Source organism: Macrotis lagotis, chromosome 1, assembly GCF_037893015.1.
Source record: "Macrotis lagotis isolate mMagLag1 chromosome 1, bilby.v1.9.chrom.fasta, whole genome shotgun sequence".
NCBI classification, from domain to species: domain Eukaryota; kingdom Metazoa; phylum Chordata; class Mammalia; order Peramelemorphia; family Peramelidae; genus Macrotis; species Macrotis lagotis.
Genome location: NC_133658.1, coordinates 220,773,992 through 220,797,203, shown reverse-complemented (window position 1 = coordinate 220,797,203; position 23,212 = coordinate 220,773,992). Strand labels below are relative to the sequence as shown.

The 23,212-nt window shown below is 39.8% G+C and overlaps 1 protein-coding gene across 3 annotated transcripts in view; it reads right to left on the bottom strand.

The window, feature by feature from the left end:
- The window catches only part of SPAST (spastin), a 90,811-nt gene extending 82,043 nt beyond the window's left edge, over positions 1 to 8,768 (bottom strand). Inside the window, exon 1 of one of the 3 annotated variants that reach the window (XR_012473421.1) lies at positions 8,176 to 8,764. Coding sequence is in view for 2 of the 3 variants with exons in the window: in XM_074209673.1 (XP_074065774.1) it covers positions 8,176 to 8,590 (415 nt within the window). In the remaining variant the exon portion in view is untranslated. Of the gene's footprint in view, positions 1 to 8,175 lie in introns of all 3 variants that reach the window. The other 2 variants (XM_074209673.1, XM_074209672.1) reach the window with 2 other exon arrangements.
- Between the last annotated feature and the right edge of the window lie 14,444 nt (positions 8,769 to 23,212).

The following is a 23,212-nucleotide window of genomic DNA, read 5'->3' as shown; positions in this document are numbered from 1 at the left end:
AAATTGGAAATTAAATGAATGTCCTTCAATTGGGGAATGGCTTAACAAACTGTCATGGAACACTATTGTTCTATTAGAAATCAGGAGGGATGGGAATTCAGGGAAGCCTGGAAAGATTTACATGAACTGATGCTGAGCAAGATGAGAACCAGAAAAACATTGTACACCCTCACAGCAACATGGGGGTGATGATCAACCCTGATGGACTTGCTCGTTCCACCAGTGCAACAACCAGAGACAATAATGGGGAATGGAGAATACTATCTGTATCCAGAGAAAGAATTATGGACTTTAAACAAAGACCAAAGACTATTACTTTCAAATCAGATAAAGAAAAAACCATTATCTTATTATGTAATTTTGCTATCTCATACTTTATTTTTCTTCCTTAAGGATATGATTTTTCTGTCATCACATTCAACTGAGATCTATGTATAAAATGAAAACAATGTAAAGACTAACAGAATGACTTCTGTGGGGGGGTGGGGGGGAGGGAAGCAAGAATGGCGGAAAATTGTAAAACTCAAAATAAATAAAATCTTTCTAAAAAAATGAGAGAGAATCAATGGAAAGGGAAGCCATTCATGACTAAGGAAGAGATGGAGAACTTCACTAAAAACAAACTAGATGATTTTGATTACATTAAATTAAAAAACTTTTGCACGGACAAAACCAATGTAACCAAGATCAAAAGAAATATAGTAAACTAGGAAACAATCTTTACAATTAATGTTTCTGACAAAGGACTCATTTCTAAAATATACAGAGAACTGAGTCAGATTTAAAAAAAAAAAGCCATTCCCCAATTGAAAAATGGTCAAAGGATATGCAAAGGCAATTTACAGATGAGGAGATCAAAGCAATCCATAGTCATATGAAAGATTGAGCCAAATCATTACTGATTAGAGAAATGCAAATTAAAGCTTCTCTGAGGTACCACCTCATACCTCTCAGACTGGTCAATATGACCAGAAAGGATAATGATCATTGTTGGAAGGGTGGTGGTAAATCTGGGACACTATTGCACAGCTGGTGGAACTGTGAACTCATCCAACCTTTCTGGAGAGAAATTTGGAACTACACCCAAAGGGCAACAAAAATGTGCATACCCTTTGATCCAGCAATACCACTACTGGGTCTGTACGTTGAAGAGATGATGAAAAAGGGTAAAAACATCACTTGTACAAAAATATTCATGGCAGCCCTGTTTGTGGTGGCAAAGAATTGGAAATCAAGTAAATGCTCAAGTATTATGCCCTTCAGTTGGAGAATGGCTTAGCAAACTGGTATATATATGTCACAGAACACTATTGTTCTATTAGAAACCAGGAGGGATGGAAATTCAGGGAAGCATGGAGGGATTTGCATGAACTGATGCTGAGCGAGATGAGCAGAACCAGAAAAGCACTGTACACCCTAACAGCAACATGGGGGTGATGATCAACCTTGATGGACTCGCTCATTTCATCAAGTGTAACAACTAGGGACAATGTGGGGCTGTCAGAGATGGAGAATACCATCTGTATCCAGAGAAAGATCTGTGGAGTTTGAACAAAGATGAAGATCTTGCTATCTCTTATATTTTATGGTTTCTTCCCTAAGGATATGATTTCTCTGTCATCACATTCAATTTAAATCAATGTATACCATGGAAACAATGTAAAGACTGGAAAATTGCCTTCTGTGGGGGGGGGGGGGGGAGGGAAGTTAAGATTAGGGGAAAATTGTAAAACTCAAAATAAATAAAATCTTTATAATCCAAAAAAAAATAAGGAGAGAGAAAAGGCTTAAAATTTGGCCACTGAGAGATAATAGTTAATTTCGATGAAAGGAGTTTTAGGGAAATAAGGTCAGAAACCAGATTTTAAGAGGTTAAGAAGAATGAGAGAAGAGAAAGTAGATACTGTAGAGAACCTATTGTAGATAGCTTTTTTTTTTTTTGTAAGGCAAATGGGGTTAAATGGCTTGCCTAAGGCCACACAGCCAGGTAATTATTAAGTGTCTGAGACCAGATTTGAACCCAGGTACTCCTGACTCCAGGGCCGCTGTTTTATCCACTACGCCACCTAGCAACCCCTTTATAGATAATCTTTTTGAGTTGTGTAGTGACAAAGTTCAGAAGATATAGAGGAGAACAGGGATGGAAGAATCAAGTGAGGGTTTTTTCCAAGATGGAGGAGATGTGGGGAATGTTTGTAGATAGTAGGAAATAGAAAGAGATTGAAAATAAGTGGAGATAGAATTACTTGAAGGAAATGGGATCATTTGAACAGCAGAGGGAGTAAGGCCACTTCACCATGTGAGGTCAGGTGAAGGAAGAAGTAGAAAGGAAGCACCTGAGTGATAGGAGGTAATTAAACTGAGAGACGAGGGAGATCGTGGTAAATTGTCTCATTTTTTTCTGTAATATTTGAGGCAAAGATGTCAGTTGAGAGGATGGGAAGCCATGGGAGTTAGATGAAGAAATTTGGAAGAACCACTGTAAAGAGAAGGATAGAGAGTTGCTAAGGGAGATATGGTAGAATTGCTTAATAGAAGTGAGGGCCCAGTTGAGGCCATGCTATATAAATTTGTAATGGACCCAGTGAAAACAATTGAATGATTTTCTTCCCCTTGCTTCAGCAGTATCTATATAAGAAGGAGGGTAGTGGGTGGTAGGGTGGTAGTGATCCAAGGCTGAGGTTTTGCAGGACATAATTAGTATGATAAAGTATAGCTAGGGATTCAGGAGAGGAGGAAAGTGTGGTGTTGTTAAGGTTCACCAATGAGTTAAGATAGGGAAGATGAGAAGAAAGTAGCTATTGAAGGGGAGATGTCCTAGAAGAGAACTGAGGGGTCAAGGGAGTGGAGATCATCATGATATGAAGAATAGGACTCTGCAAAGGAAAGCAAACAAAGGTGTGAAAAGTTAATAGACTATGGTTGTAAAATTAGCAAATGTTTTTGTTCTACTATTAAAAAAGTGGTACATTTTTATATGATGGCAAAAATCATTTCATTTTTGAATGTGACTGAAGGTGTGGTGGAGAAACATTTCATGCAAAGTAAGCAGGCTGAGAACTCAATTATTAGAGAGTTTGAGGTAGAGTCAATCTATATGATGAAGTCTCCTAGGATGAGGACAGGATTTGGAGTGGAGAGGAAAAACTGCAAACAATGTGACAAACTCTTTCAGAAAAGCAAGGGAGTAACCTGGGGGTAGAAACAGCTATCAGGATTTTAACTGGTAGAAAGAAATAGCATGAATCTCAAAGAAAGAGAGGTTACTGATTAATAGAGGTAGAGAGAGTATCTGAAAGTGACAACAGGGAACAAGGAACATTCCAAATCCCCTGCCTCAATCAGCGAGTTGAGGGGAATGAGAAAAAGTGAAACAAATACTAGAAAGAGTAGCCCAGGAAGCTGTGACAACTGAGGGGAGATAGGTTTCAGTAATAGCTAATAGATATAAATAAATATGAGAGAGGAAAAAATTTCGGATGAAGGGAAATTTGTTACCTATAGAACAATCATTCTAGAGGGCAAAGTGGAAGGGTTGGGTAGAGCTAGGGTGAAATTGTGAGGTAGGAAGGTTGAGAAGAGTTGGAAATGAGGGACTGTAGAGTGGGGTTTGGATGATGATGATCTACAGTGGTTCTGAATCAATGAGATATGAAGGGTATGACCAGGTATGAGAATAAACTTCCAATTCAGAAGAAAGAAGTTTTATTCTCCACCAACTTTCCTTTTCCTCTTCTCCTAAAGGACAGGCATAAAAGTTTATAGAAGGCCTTAAGTCAAAGGGTAGGTTGGTCCTCTTTTGCGACTGAAGTTCTCCACATTCCAATTGGGAGATCTAGGATGATAAGAAGAGGAATAGTCTTATGCTGACATAGATGGAAGTCATGTCTTTGGTACAAATGGGAAACACCTAACCTGGTCCCTTACCACCTTCCCTCAGTGAACACTCTGAACCCAAAAGGAGATGGAAGTCACAAGGTAAACATTAGCTCCATTTTGAGAAAAGGTTGAGATCAGGTGTCCTTCATTCATCTCCTGGCTCTATTTCTCTTTGAGGACTCTTTCACCTCATCCCTTTGTGAACACTATTCCTTTCCACCCCATCTCTACTTTCAGCTCTCTTAAGAATGTAAACATCTTGGGGCATAGACTATCTTTTTGTTTACTAGAGGGTACAGTGGGTAGAGCACTGGCCCCAGAGTCAGTAGGACCTGATTTCAAATTCAGCCTCAGATACTTACCAGCTGGGTGACCTTGGGCAGAAAGTGAGGTTGGTGACTTTGCACAGAATCCCCTCACTCAAATCCAATTCACATTCATGTCATGACATCACCTCCCTGATATCATGGTCTTCTTTGAAAACAAAGACCAAACATCATCAACATCAACTCATATTACCAAAATGAGAACTTGTTCCAGTGTGATTGATATTTAAGAAAATATTTTGATCATAATGTAAATTTTCATTATTTCTTCCACTAGAAACAGCAAAAATATAGAAAATAGCATTACTCTGCAATAATTCAAAGGCACAATTCCTCCAATGCCTACTCCCATAAGTAAACTTTAGGTCTTTGTCAAGATAAAGTATCACAATTTTAAAAAACATCTTCTTATGCAGTAGGAGCTATGACTGGAGAAGGTCTGGCACATACCATCCCACTCCCTTCCACTGCAATCTCAGATCCAAGGACCCCTTATTGAAGTGGTGACCTGCCCAATTTGCTTGTACAACTTAGAGCAGTAACTTCACATCATGAACATAAGACATTATTTATCGTAGTATTAATAGATTGTTTAACCATGACATTATATATACATATATATATGTATATATACACATACACACACACACACACACATACATATGGGGGGGGGGAGGTGCTGTTATTTTTAGAAATTAGGTTCCTATCATTTATTTTAATGCCCGTCATCAAGTTTTGGGGCACTATGCCTCAAATCCCATTTCTCCCCTTAAATGGTCTATGAGAATTTTTACATATTGAGGTGCTTTTTGGGAATTTTTTTGTTACATTAGAGTCAGTTTGCTATATATCTATCCCCAGCACTTATCACAATTCTTGACACAAAGTAAATGCTTAATAAATACTTTTTGCCTTGATAGATTTTCAAGCTCTCAAATAATGTATGATTCTAGAAAAAGGACAAAAATCATCAAAATATATTTGTGTGTGTATATCTCAGTATGTATATCTCAGTAACAACTAATCCATTAGTCTACTTTTTATTCTCTATAAAACTTTTATGAAAATGGTCCTCAAACTTATCAAGGGTATCGCTGACAAAAATATGAAAAGAAAACAAGAAAAATTAGTGGATGATTCCTTTTAGCAGACTAAGTTTTCTCAGTCATACAAGTGAATGGGGAATATATAAGTTATGAGTCTACTGTGTTTATAATTCATTGATTATAAAATAGATTTACTACAATAAAACAGGCTTAAAGATTCACCTCCAAAACGGCATTTTCCAGACAAGATATTCAAGATTTCTTGAACCTCAGAATTAATTTGTGTTTATCAATGTTTTGATGGTATTTAACAAAGCATTCAAAAGGTACCTATACTCAAAGAAGTTTATTACTCTTATCAAAGAGATCCTGCATAACTCCAGAAGGAAAATAAGTTCCCTACACACCAATGAGGTTACCCAGGTACTTCCCTGCTTGATTGTGCTTGATTGCAGAAAACCCTGGAACCTAAGAGTTATGTCAAGAGGTGGGGCTGATCCCTTCTAAACCTGTTCAGAGTAGGATTATGTGAGAAAGGAAGGTAATTTATTTAGGGTCCACAATATGCCAGGCATTGTGCTAAGCACTTTTAACAAATATTATCGTTGTTATTGTCTCATTTTATAGTTGAAAAAACTGAGGCAAAGAGAAGTTAAATGACATGCTCGTAAGTGTGAGACTGAATTTGAACTAGTCTTTCTGATTCCAAGACCAGAAATCCATCCACTGTGCGACAAGCTGTCTCTAAGTATAGAGGATTAAACAAGGATGAACATGATGTTAGGGGATGAGATGGAAAAGCACAAGAACACAAAAGTTTTGCACCACTGGGAGGAGTTTTCACACCAGTGAGATCACGAATCTGTAATAAAGCATAAGCTATCTTTTGAGTTTATTATTTTCATTTGGACATCATGCTGTAGTGAGCAAAGGAATGAGTTTGGGAATCAAAAGGCCAAGATTAAATACTAGGTCCAACACTTAACTTGTTGTATGACTGTGGGTAAATAGCTTCACCTAACACTATTTTTCATCTATAAAATTTAAGACAATATTATAGTATACTTCAAAGAGCTGTTACAAGAAAGCCCTTCACCAACAATGAAATCCTATTCAAAGGTGAGCTATTATTAGTATAACTAGATTCTTTTTTCACCTGGTCCTGAATCAATTTTGGTGTTAAATAACATTACTTGGCATTCCCTTCTTTTCTTCTCCCCTTTCCCTCCCAAATTACAGTAGTTGACAAACTCCTATTTCCAAGTCCTTAACTTCATTTATTTTTAGACACCTTGTGGCTCAGAGTAACTCTTTGTGATAGATACCTCCTTACAATACAGCAGTGTTTGTCAGTGTGATATATTGGAAAGAGTCCTGAACCAAGTCAGGAGATCAAGGTTCAAAAGTCCTGACTCATCTTATGGGGCAGGTTACTTCACTTCCCTGCATTTCACTTTTCTTTATCTATAAAAGGTAATATATTTGGAACTACTAACTTCACAGAGCTATGAAAAAAGTAACAAGACTACTATTTTTTCTTTTAAGATTCTTCCCTTGCTATCCCAGAATTTAACAGAAGGGTAGAGAAACTAAAATATCCAACTCTTTGGTGCTGGAATCTTCTCCCAGATCTTGCTAAGTCTACCTTGAGATTATCTGTTCCCAATTACCTCTATGATCTTAAATAAGGCTTTTTGGCATTTAAAGCTTTAAGTTACAAGTGATTTTCAATTCTAGTATGCATCATTCTTCTTTAAATATTATAGGAATTCAGCTAAACTGCCCACCACTGTAGTTTCTCCTGTAATATATCCCATCTCCTAGCACTCTCCCTGCTTTTTCACATACCCATCCCTCATGAATCTTTATCCTCACTTGGAGTTCCCTTTTATCATTTAAAGCTCAATCCAATAGCTATCTTCATTAAATTTGGTCATGGAGTTCCTAGCTCTCTGCAGTTGCTAGCTGTTTATCCCCCAAAAGTTAACAATATACTTTTGCATTTACATATTGATCTCCCAATTGAAGAGTTTTATTTGGAGGCTAAGCCTCTTCTTGTGTCACTTAGCACAGTACTTGTCATAGGACAAATCCTTAAAAACTGCTTTTTTATATACTGATTCCTATCAACAATGTTTGTGGTCTTCACCTTTATTGCATCTTTCCCCACCTAGGTGTTTGAAAAGGGAACAGTCATACAGTAATGAAAGTCATGGAGAAACTATAGCTACTCTTTGCTTAATAATGTAGAAAGCAAGTAAAAATGAGCAAACAAAACACAATAAAGACCATTGTCAGAGAATCCTATATCCAAAAAAAAAAAAATCATACCTTGTTTCTAATTAAAACACACTTTAAATTAAGGCGGTCCCTGTTAGATTTTCATTCTAAAGTAAAACTACTTTAGGTTTAGGTTTTTGCTAAATGATTATTAGATTCATTTTAAAAAATTTTGAGAGTCCAAATTCTCTCCCCTTTCCTCCACCGAGGCCAAAAATATGATATTAGGCCTTTCGTACAATGTATAAAACCGTATACACAGGGCATTCAAACACTTCCCAAATCTCCCTGGGACGGGTTAGGTTAAATGAAGTTAATGAAACTGGCAATCAAACCTGCGCAATGAAAATCGACTTAATTTTCCAATGCACGAGTGTCAAAAGTTGACATTACACCCGTCATTTTACTGTTAAAAAAAAAGGTGGGGAGACGCGGCTTTTGTTCAGCTGACGCGAATACAGTGTGGGCAATAAAGGCACTTCCTTCCCAAGAAGCCCTCTTCTCCTTCCCTCCCTCTCGGAGCGTCTGCTCTTCCGCGCCAGCAGCCGCCATCTCCCCCGCGGAGCCCCGGCCTAGGCCCGGCCCGGCCCGGCCCGGGCGGGCGGCGGCTGGCGAGCCGGAGAGGGGGCGCCCCGCCCGCCTACCTTTCTCGTCCTCGTCTATGCGCAGGGCGAAGGAGATGTACTCGAAGGCCTGCTTGTGGAAGGCACGGACCCTCTCGGCGTCCCCGGCCGCCGGCGGCGCGGGCGGCGGGGCCGGGGCCGGGGCCGCCGCCGTGGCGGCCGCCCGGGTGCTCCTCTTGGCTGCCATGAGGGCGCGGGAGAGGCGCTGGCACAGCCACACGAAGAGGAGCCCCAGGTGGAAGGCGACGAAGCGCAGCAGCGCGAAGGCGGCCAGCAGCGGGGACGAGAAGGAGCGCAGGCTGCGCTTATGCGGGGACGGGGCCGGGGCCGGGCCGGCCGCCGCGGCAGGGGCGGGGCCCGCGCAGGGGGGCGGGCGCCCGGCGGGCGCGGCGCCGCCGCAGCCTTTCTTCTTCCCTCGGCCGCCCGGAGAATTCATTCACGGCCGCCGCTGCCGCCGCCGCCATAACCCGCCCACGGCGACCGAGCGGCGGCGGGGCCGGGGCGGCTGCCCGGGCAGGAGGGGGCGGAGGAGGAGGAGGACGCAAGGCCGGCGCCCCCGCGCGCGCTGTCCCCGCGCCCGCCCCGCCCCTCCGCTGGGTCCGGAGCCTCGCCGCGCCGCCGCCGCCGCCGCCGCCGCTTCACACCATGCCCAGCCGGCCTGGTGTCGGGACAGCTCCCGGGCCCGCCCCGCCCTCTCCGCCACAGGATTATGCAGTCGGGCGGTCGCGCGCACGTCATCCCCTCGCTTTCCGTTCATAGGCTGCAGCTGCGAAGCGGACACGCGCACGCTCCGCACGTTCTCGGGGGACCGTAGCTCACGGGCACGCCTAGGTCTTTGTTGACTGGAGCTCCGGCGGTGCGCTTGCGCAGCCTTCCTCTCAGCCCCGCCTCCCCGTCAGCTCCGCCTTCTATAAAAGGAAAATTCCCAGCTCACCTTGCGCCTCATTAGAGCGGCTTCAACTCCAAATTATGTTTGTTTGGCGATGGATGCTTTGTCGCCCCAGTGATCCTTGGCGTTTGTGAGCGCTTGAAGTAAACAAGTTCAAAGATGGCTTTTCCGGAGTCAGTCAATTACTTTGCATTATTAAGATGCTATTATGAGCCAGACACTAGGCTAAGCCCTGGGGGATACAAAGGAAGGCCAAAAAAAGCCCCCTCCTCTCCAAGAACTCACGATGCAACGGGAAACACATCGTGCAAAAGCACCTGCAAACTACATAAATACAGGATAACTTGGGGGTACTCTGAAAGAAGGCTTAAGAAAGGCATTGAGGTATTAAGAAGGGCTAGGAAAGGCTTCTCGGAGAAGGTGGGCTTTGATTTTTGAAGGAAGGCAAGCCAGATAAACCAGGAAACGGGGGGGGGGGGGGGGGGGGGGGGGAGCGGAGAGACCCTGATGGATTATCTTACTTAAAGTGCTGCTTGTCAGGATTTTATATGTGATCCCAGAGGTGTTTGGGAGCCTCTGAGCATTTTTTTTGTTTTTTGTTTTTTTGTTTTAGGTTTTTGCAAGGCAGTGGGGTTAAGTGAGTTGCCCAGGGCCACACAGCTAGGTAATTATTAAATGTCTGAGGCCGAATTTAAACTCAGGTCCTCCTGACTCCAGGGCCGCTGCTCTATCCACTCCACCACCTAGCTGCCCCACCTCTGAACATTTTTAAAAATATTTTATTTGTTTTTCCAATTATACACAAAGGTAGTTTTTATCAATTTTTTTTGCAAGATTTTGAGATTTACATTTTTCTCCCTATGCTCCTCCCCTCTCTTCCTGACAGAAAGCAATCTGATAGAGACTCTACATTTATACCTATACTAAACATAAATCCAGGGGCAGCTGGCCTTGCAGTCAGGAGGAAAGGAGTGTGAATACAACCTCAGACACTTGACTCTAGCTGTGTGACCTTGGGCAAGTCACTTAACCCTGATTGCCTTACATCCAGGGTCATCTCCAGTCGTTCTGATTCATATCTGACCACTGGACCCAGATGACTCTGAAGGAGAAACTGAGACTGGTGATGTTACATAGAACCCCTGCACTCAAATCCAATTCACATGCTTGTTATGGTGTCATGTTCTTGGAAACTGAAGGACCGACATCATCATTAAATATAGGTCTATATTGATCATGTCATGAGAGAAGAATCAGATCCAAATGGAAGAAACAAAACATTAGCGGGGGAGATGACATAATACATAAGACAACTTTCAGAAATTGAAAATAATAAGCTTGGCCTTTAATTAAACTCCAAGGTTCCTTCTCTGGATATGGATGATATTTTCCATCACAAATCTTTTAAAATTGTCTTTAATTATTGTAGTGCTGAAAACAGCAAGTCCCTCTTGGTTGATTATCACCCCATGTTGTTGTCAGTCTATATAATATTCTTTTGATTCTGCTCACTTCACTCAACATCAGTACATACAAGTCTTTCCAGGTTTTTCTGTAATCCCTTCCCTTATGATTTCTTATAGAACAATAGTATTACATTATATATATATATATATATATATATATATATATATATATATATATATGTATACCACAATTTGTTCAGCCTTGTCCCAATTGATAGGCATCCCCTCAATTTGGGCATTTCTTAAATAGCTGAGTGATGTGGTCAGACCTGCTTTGGGAATATTGCTTTCATGGCTGAGTAGAGGATTGAATAGAAGGGAGGGAGACTTAAGATAGGAAACCACCAGCAGGCTATTGCCTAGGCATAAGGTGATGAGGGCTTGCAAAGGGAGAGTGACTGGAGAGAAAGAGGCTTATTCTGAGAGAAGCTCCTAGGGTGAAATCAAATCTGACAACAGATTGGATGAGACCCCTCTTAGAGAGAATGAGTTAGGTAAAGGATAGATTAACAGGAACTGGAATCAGTTTAGTAGCTTTTCCTTAATATTCTACCTTCTTCCTAACTTCCCTATTACTGAGGATACTATCTTTCCAGTCATTCAGGTTCCAACTTAGGTTGTCATCTTCTACTCCTTACTTTCATCCCTCCAATCCAATCAGTTGCCAAGCCCTCTCATTTCAATCTTCATAATATTTCTCATTTATCCATAATTATTTACATGTTCTCTTCCCCATTAAACTGTGAGCTCTCTCAGAGCATTTCTTTGTACTCTTCCTCACCACTTAGCAAAGTGTTTGGAACATAGTAGGTGGTTAATAAATGTTTATAGATTATGGAAATGACTCTGGTATGCTATCATGGGAAGAAACTAGTCAAAAGCTTACTTTTTATAGAGGAAGTAAATAGGAATGCAAAACAATTAATTGGGTTAATAATGGAAATAAAGGCTTTTGAAAAATAAACATTAGATGGTGAAACATTGGTGCAATTGGTGATCTTAGGATATTAAATACTGGAAGGCAAGTTTTAAATCATTTAACTTGGTCCCTTCATTTTACAGATAAGAAAACTCAGAGACAGAGACAAACTTGACCCTGCTTCACCTCCAGAAGTTCTATATGGTTTAGACTTTAGTGTAAATCATTAAATTTCATTTACTTATGCTAGAACATAATTCATTGTTTGTAAAAAAAAAATCTCCCTAGATTCCATTAATTTCCCCATGTTGCTTGCTAGATGGCTGTAAATCATGAGATGGGAGAATTTCAAAAGAAGTATATTACCACAAATTGCTTTGTGAAGGTTTTGTATGGCCACTAAAGTGGGTGGGAGAAAGGACTACCTTCCCTTCAATCCCGTGGTCTTAAGAACCAGGCCTGATCTGTTTCAAGTATCCTTTTCAGGTCTGAGTACATGTGATAGAATTCTGGACTCAGAAACACAAACTCTGTTGACTTTGAAGCCAAGTTTCCAGGCCAGCTACTGTCAGCCAGGGTGCTAGGACAAGAGTCAAGCAGAAGTTTTTTTAGAATTTGGTTGGATTGATGAGGGGATTTGGGGTGAGGCTGCTTCAATTCTGTCTTCCTCATAGAATACAGTACCCTCACTGATGAGGGCATGCTTGCCAGTCCTGTGCCAGTGTCTTCCATGCTGCACAATCAATTCCAAAGTTCCTAAGAGAGACCTTCAGTGTGTCCCCGTATCGCTTCTTCTGACCCCCTTGTGAGCACTTGCCCTGTGTGAGTTCTTCAAAGAATAGTCTTCTGGCACTCTAACAACATGTCCTGTCTATTACAGTTGCACTCTCTGTAGTAATGGTGGAATGCTAGGCAGTTTACCTCAAGAAATGACCTCAGTGTCAGGTATCTTCTCCTGCCAGGTGATCTTCAGAATCTTCTTAAGACAATTTAAATAGAAGCAATTCAGTTTCCTGACATGGTGCTGGTAGACTGTACAGGTTTCACAGGCATAGAGCAATGAAGTCAGCACAACAGCTCTATAGATCTTCAGTTTGGTAGTCAGTATAATACCTCTTCTCTCCCATACTTTCTTTCTGAGCTTCCCAAATACTGAGCTAGCTCTGGCAATGTGTGTGTCAACCTCATTGTCGATGTGTACCTTCTTGGAAATGACACTGCCAAGGTAAGTGAACTTGTCCACAATACTCAAAACTTCTCTATTTGCTGTAATTGATGGTTCCAAATATGGATGGTGTGATGCTGGCTGATGGAGCACCTGTGTTTTCTTGCTGTTAATTGTTAGACCAAAATTAGCACAAGCAGCAGAGAATCAAACCATACTTTGCATCTCAGCTTCAGAGGCTGCATTGAATGCACAATCATCTGGAAATAGAAGATCACACACCAACACTCCTTCCACTTTGGTTTTTAGCTTGTAGCCTTTTCAAGTAAAAGAATTTGCCATCAGTGCAGTTACTGACCTTGAGGCCATGCTTATCCTCAGTGAAGGTGTTCAATAATATGACTGAAAACATCATGCTAAAAAGCATGGAAGCAATGATACATCCTATTTCACTCCATTGGTGACTGGGAAATCTCAAGAGTATCGTCCACTATCCAGAACCTGGGCAACCAAATTTTGACATAATTCTCCATAAACTCTCATGACTGACGGTATCAAAGATCTTGGTCAGATCTACAAATGCTATATATAGACCTCTATTGTGTTCCTGGCATTTTTGCTGGAGTGATTGGGCAGCAAATACTATATTAACTATTCCTTGACTCTTTCTGAAGCCACACTGGCTCTCAGGGAGGTGACCATCTTCCAGGTGAAGGATCAGCCTCTTGAGGATTATGGCAAGAATGTTACCATAAATGACTAAAAGAGAAACACCCCTATGATTATCATAGGATAATCTGTTCCCTTTACCTTTATAGAGATGAACAATGGAGGCATCTTTGAATTCTTTGGGGATAACCGCTTCATGCCACATAATCTGGAAAATTCCAGTTAGTTTTTGGGTGAGCAATGGACCTCCCCCCACCTTGTAGATTTCAGCTGGAATAAAATCGGAACCAGGTGCTTTGCCACTTGAAAGGTGTCTAATGGCATTCAAAACTTCTTCTTCGGTTGGAACTTCAGCCAGGGCCTGATTTCAATGTGAGGTAAATAGTCAATGGCTTCTGCACTGATTGATGATGATCTGTTAAAAACACTATAGAAGTATTCAGCCCATCCCATTAGGATAATGTCCCTATTGCTAATCAATGTGGTTCCATCTTCATGGAGTTTGTTTGTTTGTTTTTTAGCTTTTGCAGGGCAATGGGGTTAAATGGCTTGCCCAAGGCCACACAGCTAGGTAATTATTAAGTGTCTGAGGTCACATTTGAACTCAGGTACTCCTGACTCCAGGGCAGGTTCTCTATCCACTGCACCACCTAGCAGCCCCTTTTTTGTCGCTTACATGTTTTTATTTTCATCCATTTGTACATGCATATTTTGAAGTTATGAAATTTTCCCACCCTCCTCCCCTCAGTAAGGAAGTCAGGTTAGCATTTTACATACATATTTTTAAAACATATTTACAAATTAGTAATTTTTGGCATGAGGGAATAAAGGGAAAGATACATAAAAGATAATTTTTATTTAGTTTTCATTGGATTCAGTAGAAGTGTTTTGTTTTTGTTATGCATTTTTCTGTGTGTGTGTGTGTGTGTGTGTGTGTGTGTGTGTGTGTGTGTTTTGTTTTTCTTCCTCTGGTTGGGGATAATATAGACCATTACCAGTCTAATACAATTGTCCTAGCTCTCTGGACTGTCAAGAGAAATTGCTTCCATCAAGGTTGTTCATCTCATAATGCTGTTGATGTGTACATTGCTCTCTTGGCTCTACTCACTTTGCTCAGCATCAGATCCCATAGGTCATTCCATGCTTCTCTAGAGTCTGAACATTTATGGTTTCTTTTAGAACAATAATATTTCATAGCATTCATGTGCCATAATTTGTTTAGCCACTCCCCTAATGATGGGCATCCCCTCAATTTCTAATTATTTGTCACTACAAAAAGAGCTGCTAAGAATATTTTGGAACATGTAGGACTTTTCCCATTTTTTACAATTTCTTCTGGATATAGTCCTAGAATTGGAATTGCTGGGTATGAACAGTTTTATTGCTTGTAGTTCCATTCACAGACCGGGAGGGATGACAGAGCCTCTCACATGGAGACCCTTGTGGGAGTGTCCCAAAAGCTCAGGAAGCACCCCCAAAATAGGCTCAGGCTGGGAAAATGAGCAAGCAGAGAAATAAAAGGAACACCATTGAGAAATATTTTGCCTGTGAGCCCAAGAAGGATCAAAATACTCAGTCTGAAGATGAGGAAGCACAAGCTCCTGCATCTAAAGACTCCAAGAAAAACAGAAATTGGGCTCAGGCTATGACAGAGCTTAAAAAGGACTTTGAAAATCAAATGAGGGAGTTAGAAGAAAAACTGGAAAAAGAAAAGAGAGAGATGTAGAACAAATCCTTCAGACAAAGAATGGAACTCAGGGAGATTGATGAATTTATGAGAAACCAGGATTCATTACTTCAAAACCAAAAAAATGAAAAATTAGAAGAAAATGTGAAACATCCCATTAAAAAAACAACTGATATGGAAAACAGACTTAGGAAAGATAATTTAAAAATGATTGGAATACTTGAAAGTCATGATCAGGAAAACAGCCTTGACATCATTTTCAAAGAATTACTACAGGAAAATTGCCCTGATATTCTAGAAGCAGAGGGCAAAATAGAAATGTAAAGAATCCACCGATCACCCCGAGAAAGAGATCCCAAAAAACCAACCCCTAAGGAATATTATAGCCAAGTTCCAGAACTCCCAAGTCAAAGAGAAAATATTACAAGCAGCCAGAAGGACGCAATTCAAATATTGTAGAGCTGCAGTCAGGATCACACAGGACTTAGCAGCAACTACATTGGAAGCTCATAGGGCTTGGAATATAATACACCGGAAGGCAAAAGAGCTTAGAATGCAACTGAGAATCAACTATCCAGAAAGGCTGAATGTCCTCTTCCAGGGAAAAAGATGGACTTTCAATGAACCAGGGGTATTTCAAATGTTCCTGTTGGAATGGCCAGAAATGAACAGAAGGTTTGGTCTTCACATAAAGGACTCAGGTGAAGCACAGAGATTGGAGGAGAAGGGGAAAATATGAGGGACTTAATGACTGCATGTATTCCTGCATAGAAAAATGACACTGATAATACTCATATGAACCTTCTCAGTTAATAGAGCAGGTAGAGGGAGCTTTTATAGTTGAAGCACAGGAGAAAGCTGAATTTGAATATAAAATATGATGTAAAAATGGAGTCAATGGAAAAAAAAAGGGAAATGTAATGGGAGAAAAAAAAAGGAGAGGGGGAATAGGCCAAGATATCTCATATAATAAGTTTTTTCTTTATTACAATGAGCTATTGCTATGATATGGAAGGTGGGGGAAGGCAAGTTGGGAATGAGGGAATCTTTGCTCTCATCAGAGGTGGCTAGGAGAGGAAACAGCATATACTCAATGGGGTATAGGCATCTGGAGTAAGAAGGAGGGGAGGACAGGGGGAAGGGGGGATGTGAGTGATGGAGGAGAGGATGGACCATGGGAGGAGAGTGGTCAGATATAACACATTTTCCTTTTTACTTCTTGCAAGAGGCTGGGATTGGATGGCCTATCTGGGACCATAGGGCCAGGTGGATGCTGGGCCTAAGGGGTGGTAGGGGGGCTCAGGGCCTCTTGGCCCCAGGACGAGGGATCTGTCTACTGCATCACTCAGATACCCTACAGCAGAATCAGAGTGAAAGGAGAGAGAAAATATAGTACATGGTAGTGGAGAACTACGAAAGGAGTGAGTTGCGATCAGCAATGGCAAGGGTGGAAAAATATGGAACTAACTTTTGCCATGGACTTATCATAAAGAATGTGATCCACCCGCAACAGAGTTGTTGGTATTGGAACAAAGACTGAAGCACAGTTTTTATTATTATTATTTGGGGTGAGGTGCAAGGCAAATGGGGCTGGGTGGCCTTCCTGGAGCCTCATAGCAGGGTGATCTTTGGGTGTCTGAGGCCGGATTTGGATCTGGGTGCTTCTGGCTCAAGGGCCAAGGCTCTGTCCACCACCCAGCCACCCCACTATTATTTTGGGTCTTCTTTTTCTTTTTCTTTTTTTCGGTTTTTGCAGGGCAGTGGTGTTGGGGTGGCTTGCATGTCACATGGCTGGGTAATTGTTGGGTGTATGGGGCTGGATATGGGCTCGGATGCTCATGGCTCCAGGGCTGTGGCTCCATCCCTTGCACCACCTGGCCATACCTACAATTATTACTATTTTTTTTTATTTTAATTTTTTTCTCTCCCCTTTACTTTATCATTCAAGCGAGTCTATATTTTGTGGGGGGAGGGGGCATTCTGTTTACTCTTACACAAGAATATTTTATTAATGTATAAAAATTATTTGTACAAAAAGAGAATAAATAAATATTAAAAAATAAATTAAAGAATTAAAAAAAAGACTGGCAAATTGCCTTCTGTTGGGGTGGGGAAAGGGAAGTAAGATTCGGGTAAAAATTGTAAAACTCAAAATAAATAAAATCTTTATAATTGAAAAAAGAAAAAGTATATTTATCAAGTTATATTGACAAAATTCTTTTAGTCTCTACCCTGCTTCATTTTGGAATCCAAGGTCAAATTTACCATTATTCCAATTATCTTTTGATTTTCTACCTTAATATTCCAGTCCCCTGTGATTCATGTGCCATTTTTTTGGTTTTTATTTCTAGATATTGTAGGCCTTCATAGAACTGATCAACTTTGGCCTCTTTAGCATCAGTAGTGGGAGCAGACACTTGAATTGCTGTGATGTTGAATGGTTTTACTTGAATTCAGACAGTTATAATTCTATAAATTTTGATATTAAACCCAATTTGCTTTTCTCACCCTCTTATTGACTATGAGGGTTACTTAATTTCTTCTATGATATTCTTACCCACAGTAGTATATGTAATGATTTAAATTCACTCATACTGATCCATTTAAGTTCATTATCACCTGAGATGTTGATGTTTTTAATATTTTCATCTTCTGTTTGCATACATCCAGCTTACCTTGGTTTATTCATCTTACATTCCAGGTTTTTATGTGATATTGATTTTACAGCATTGACCTTTCCTTTCATTACAAAACTCATCTGCTGCTGAGCTTCCTTTTGACTTTGACCCAGCTACTTCACTAATGTTAGAACCACTTGTAAATCTCCTCTGCTCTTCCTTATTAGCATGTTGGATATCTTCTAACCTGGTGAGATCATCTTCTTGTTTATTTTGTTGATAGATTTAAATAGTTCTGAGAAAGGGAGATTGAGGTCTCCCATTATTAAAATTTTGCTGTCTATGTCTCCTTGTTATTCTCTCAGCTTTTCCTCTAGGGATCTGGATTCTATACAACTAGGTACATATATGTTTAGTAATGATATAGCTTCATTACCAATGATGCCTTTTAAGATGATGTTGTTTCCTTCCTTATCCCTTTTATGACAATTATTTTTTCTTGTACTTTATCTGAGATTAAAATTGATACAGATTATTTTACTTCAGTTGAGGCATAATATATTTTACTCCAACCTTTTACTTTTACCCTGTGTGTATCTCTATGCTTCAAATGTGTTTCTTGTAAACAACATATCGTAGGATTCTGGTTTTTAACTCATTCTGCTATCTGCTTCAGTTTTATGGGACAGTTCATCCCATTCACATTTACAGTTAAAATGACTAATTCTATATTTCCCTCCATGCTATCTTTCTCCATTTATATTTTTCTCTTTCCTTTTCTCTTATTCCTCCTCACCAAAATTTTACTACCTTTCCCCTTTGACTTTTTAAAAAAATATTAATTTTCATTTTATTTTTACTTATACCTTCCCTTCCCTTTTATTAGTCCCTCCTTCCCTTATCTTTGCCTTTCCTAGTCCCTCCCTTCCCTGTAGATTAAGTTTGATTTTTTTTTTTTTAGGTTTTTGCAAGGCAAATGGGATTAAGTGGCTTGCCCAAGGCCACACAGCTAGATAATTAAGTCTCTGAGGTTGGATGTGAACTCAATTACTCCTGACTCCAGGACCAGTGCTCTATCCACTGCACCACCTAACCCCAGATTAGGTTAGATTTTTTTTCTTTTCTTTTTTTATATTTTTGCAAGGCAAATCGGGTTAAGTGGCTTGCCCAAGGCCACACAGCTAGGTAATTATTAAGTGTCTGAGACCGGATTTGAACCCAGGTACTCCTGACTCCAAGGCTGGTGCTTTATCCACCACGCCACCTAGCTGCCACCTAGGCACCCCCTAGGTTAGATTTTTAAAGCCAAGTGGGAATGTATCTTATTCCCTCTCTGGCCTAATTCTATTGGATAGAATTTACTCAGAATTCACATTCTCCCTTCTTTCCCTCTAAAATTAAAAATCTTTGTCCTTTTTCCCTTGGTGTTATTTATCTCTCTAATACTTTTAATCTGGTATCATCATCAATCACAGTTTGATTAATTGATTGCTTGATAAAATCATATTGTAATCAAGTTATCATCACAGATTGTTTGCTTGATGAACAGCATTGATTCAAATTTCATCAGATTATAATTATATTTATTTTTTACTTTACCCCCTTTTCAAATATCTTTCAAGCCTCCCCATAAGCCAAAGTATCTTCCAAAGCCATATCATTTCTTGAACTATTTGTGCCCCCCCCCAGGCCTATTTTTCTCTCACACATTATCCCCCTTGCCCTCCCCCACCCAGGATCAGGGTACTTAACCCCTTGTTAAGTGAAGTAAAACCTATTCTCTCTCCTACTTTACCCCGACCACTCAGGGTACTTAACCCTTTGTTAAGTGAAGCATGGGTTAAGTCAAACTCTGATCTAATTAACTACAAGAATCTTAAAGATCTCTAAATACTGAAGGTACTCTGAAGGTATTACCTGTGAACTTTACAACTGATATAAGTTACAGACACTTACTCAGGTCCTCCAAATTTATGATGCTTAAAGTGCTCTAAGTCCTGGGAGGCTCTGGAGGTCTCACCTGAGAACAAATGATTGTAATGATTACAAATGATTGTACTACCTCAGGTCCTCACTGTTTATGACGCTCTCCATGATAAGCGCAGTAGGATTAAAGTGGGTTAAAGAATTATGAGACAATTAAATTTAAAGGTAACAACCCTGCTTTTCTTGAGGGCTTTTTGCCACAAACAGTGATATCATCTTAGACTTTTTCAATGAAGAGTTAAGACCCAATCATACCTATATCCTTTAGGTTCATTTTCCTCAATTATATTCTACTGTTTAATTATCCTAAAAGAAGTAAACTTCTAAAGAATTAGAACTGTTATATCTTCCCTTTTAGGGTTGTATATAATTTGATGGTTTTTGACCAGCATTTGTTTTGTTTTCTCCTTCCCCTTTTTCATTTACCTTTTTTATGCAACTCTTAAGTCATGCATTTGGTGATTGAATTCTCTGTTCAGTTCTGGTTTTTGTGTCAGGAAATTTTAGAAGTCCTCAGTTGAGCATCTATCTTTTTTTCTGATCATATACGCTGAATTTTGCAGGGTTGTAATCCCAGGTCCTTTGCTCTCCAATATAAGCTATTCATCAGTTCTTCTGATCCTTTAGTGTTAGGGCTGATAGGTATTGTGTGAGTCTGATTGTTCCTTTGTATTTGAATTGTTTTCTTTTTGTTGCTTGCAATATCCTCTCCTTTATTTGAGGGCTCTGGAATTTGACTATTATGGCCCTTTGAATTTTTATCCTGGGGTCTCTTTCTGGAGGGGTACTGTGGATTCTTTCAATTGTTATATTATTATCTTGTTCTAATAGATTTAGACAGTTTTCCCTTATAATTTCTTGCATGATATTTTCCAGGTTCTTTTTTGTGGTCCAGGCTTTCCAGTAGTTCAAAAATTTATAAATTGTCTCTTCTGGATCTATTTTCCAGGTCATTTATTTTCTGTAAAGGGTACTGTACATTTTCTTCAGTTTTTTCAGCATTTTTATTTTGCTTGATGGAATCTTGTAGTCTTGTAGATTTATTGGTTTCTAACTGTTCAATCCTAATTTTTAGGGTGTTATTTTCTTCAATTAGCTTCTGTGTTTCCTTATTTTTACTTTTAATGGAGTTGATTTCTTTGGTCAATTTTTCCTAATTTTCCTGCATGACTTTAATTTCTTTTTTTCCATTTTTCTTCTTCTCTTCTGTGGTTTTTGAATTTTTTTATAAGTTCTTTGAAGAGCTTTTGTATTTGAGTCCAATTTAGAGACTGTTTTATACTTCCCCTGATTTTTCACTGCTTTCTTCTTCAGATATGGCATTGTTATCATTGTTGTTGGTAAAGTAGTTTTCTATAGTGAGACTCTTTTTTGTTCATCTTCGATGTTTTAGTTCTGCTCCTGGGGTATAGGGAATATAGAGCTAAGCTTTTATTTTACTGGGGCTGGGGTCTGATCCCTGTGTTGTCCTTGGCTAAGATGTTGCCCATGTAGACCAGGACTTGCCTTTGTAGAGGTTTTTTTTTCCTCCTTTATATCCAGGCTCTGACTTAACAGTGGTTTGTTCCCAATCCATTCCTGTCTTTTACCCTGTTGTTCTCAGCTTCAGACTTGGTTTGGGGTTGGGATCCTCCCTGCTGGCTTGCTATCTAGCTGCCAGGACCTATGCTGTTGTTAAGATGTTGGAACCTGGATTGCACTGTGGCTAAAAGCCAATTTCTGGTTTTTCCACTCTTCCACTTCCTGAACTTTACTTCCCTTTTTCTTCCAAAGAGACAGACCTTCACTGAAGATCCTCTGCAATGTCTACAGTTGAAAAGTTCTTTGAATCTTTTCTTTTTCTTAGTTGGATCTGCAGTGTGAATGTCAGAGTAGAGGCTATCTTTGGTAGGGGAAAAGCTCTGGGAGCATCACACTGACATCTTGGCTCTGCCCCAGAAGTCATGGGTTTATATTTCTGAGAGAGAGAGAGAGAGAGAGAGAGAGAGAGAGAGAGAGAGAGAGAAGGACTTTCATTCAAAGATAAGCTTGTAAAATTTATCTTTTGCTAATTATATGGCTACTCTAGAGTAAGGAGGTTTACCTGTCAAAAGGTAACAGAAGAGAAAAAAGATAGCAGGAAAGAAATTAAATCTGATAAATTCATCAACAAACACTAAGAGGACTAACAAATGGCTATCACAAAACTGAGACAATAAATCCTGATTAGTTTCTTATCTGAGTCAAAGTATTTGGAAACCTCAGCTACACTGAGCCATAAGGAAAGCCTCAGCCATCTGTGTGCTTTTCCTTACAAATGAAAGGGCTGTTTTGGAGCCAAAGAAAAAAGGAAATTGTAAAACTTATGGCACTATATAGCACTTTCTTATTTGACTCTCACAATGACCCTGCAAAATAGAGACTTTGTCTGAACCTTAGAGACCATCTTTACCAATACCGATATTTTACAGATGAGGAAAATCTGGCCCAGGGAGCATAATTGACTTGCTCGTGGTTATACAAGGGGGATGAATTGGAATTGGAAATGAGTCCCTCTGACTCTAGGGCCAGTGTTCTTTCTACTATACCATCCCTGTGCTTCTCTGGGTTGTGGTGAGGAATGGAGGTGGAATGATATTCCCAGAAGCTGCTTTTCCCTTTATGACTATTCACATACCTGATTTTCCTCAGGGTATCTCTCCTGTCCTGGTACAGATGTTACTGATCTCAGCCATTCTTACTTTAACAACAATGCCCTGGTCACCTCTAAGCTCCCATTTGGCATGACCAGGTGCAGAGACAAACCAGCTCCCCTGCCTTCAACTGGCTCTCAGGAGGTAGCTCAAATTAATTTTGCTTCACTGTGGCTTGGAAGAAAGGGGTGATAGATTGGGAGGATTGCTCCATCTGTACATCTACTTAGTTCCAGCTTGGAATTCATTAGGGAACTTTTCAATATTTCATAGTATAAGCCATGGTTAGAATCAGTCCGAGAAAATTCATTGTGGTAATAAATGCTTATTGATTTACTGATTGAATAGAACCAAGCAAGGAATATTTATGCTTGCCTTTTTTCCATTTGTCCCATTTTGCCATAACAGTGAATTCCTAGTGAAATTTATAATGAATTAAGTCAACAAGGTTATATAACTTCCTCCTGCAACATTAAGCAACATGAATAGGAATGGAGAAAGTAGATGGTAGGGATTAATCAAAGGTTAGGTTTTAGTAATGAATGATGATAAGGAGGTGGCTAGGTGGCGAAGTGGAAAGAGCACCGACTCTGAGTTCAAATTCGACCTCAGACACTTAATAATTACCTAGCTGTGTGGTCTTGGGCAGCCACTTAACCCCATTGGCCTTGCAAAAAAAAACCCTAAAAAATGAATAATGATAAGACTTCATAGAGTAAAATGTAGGTTTAAGGGATTTCATCTAGCAAGGTATCTCTATGCATATATTATAAGCATACAAAATTCCATGATAAATGTAATAACTAAAAAATCTTTGATCACAATTCTCTATTTGTCAATGTCTAAGGTATAAAAATAGGAAAATATATATTCTCCAAAATTTTTGCAGTTGATGGGATTGAGGTTTGTGCAGGTAGATAATTCCCTACATTATGAACAGCTGGAAATGACCAGATACAAGAAAATTAGGTGGAAGAAACTGAGATT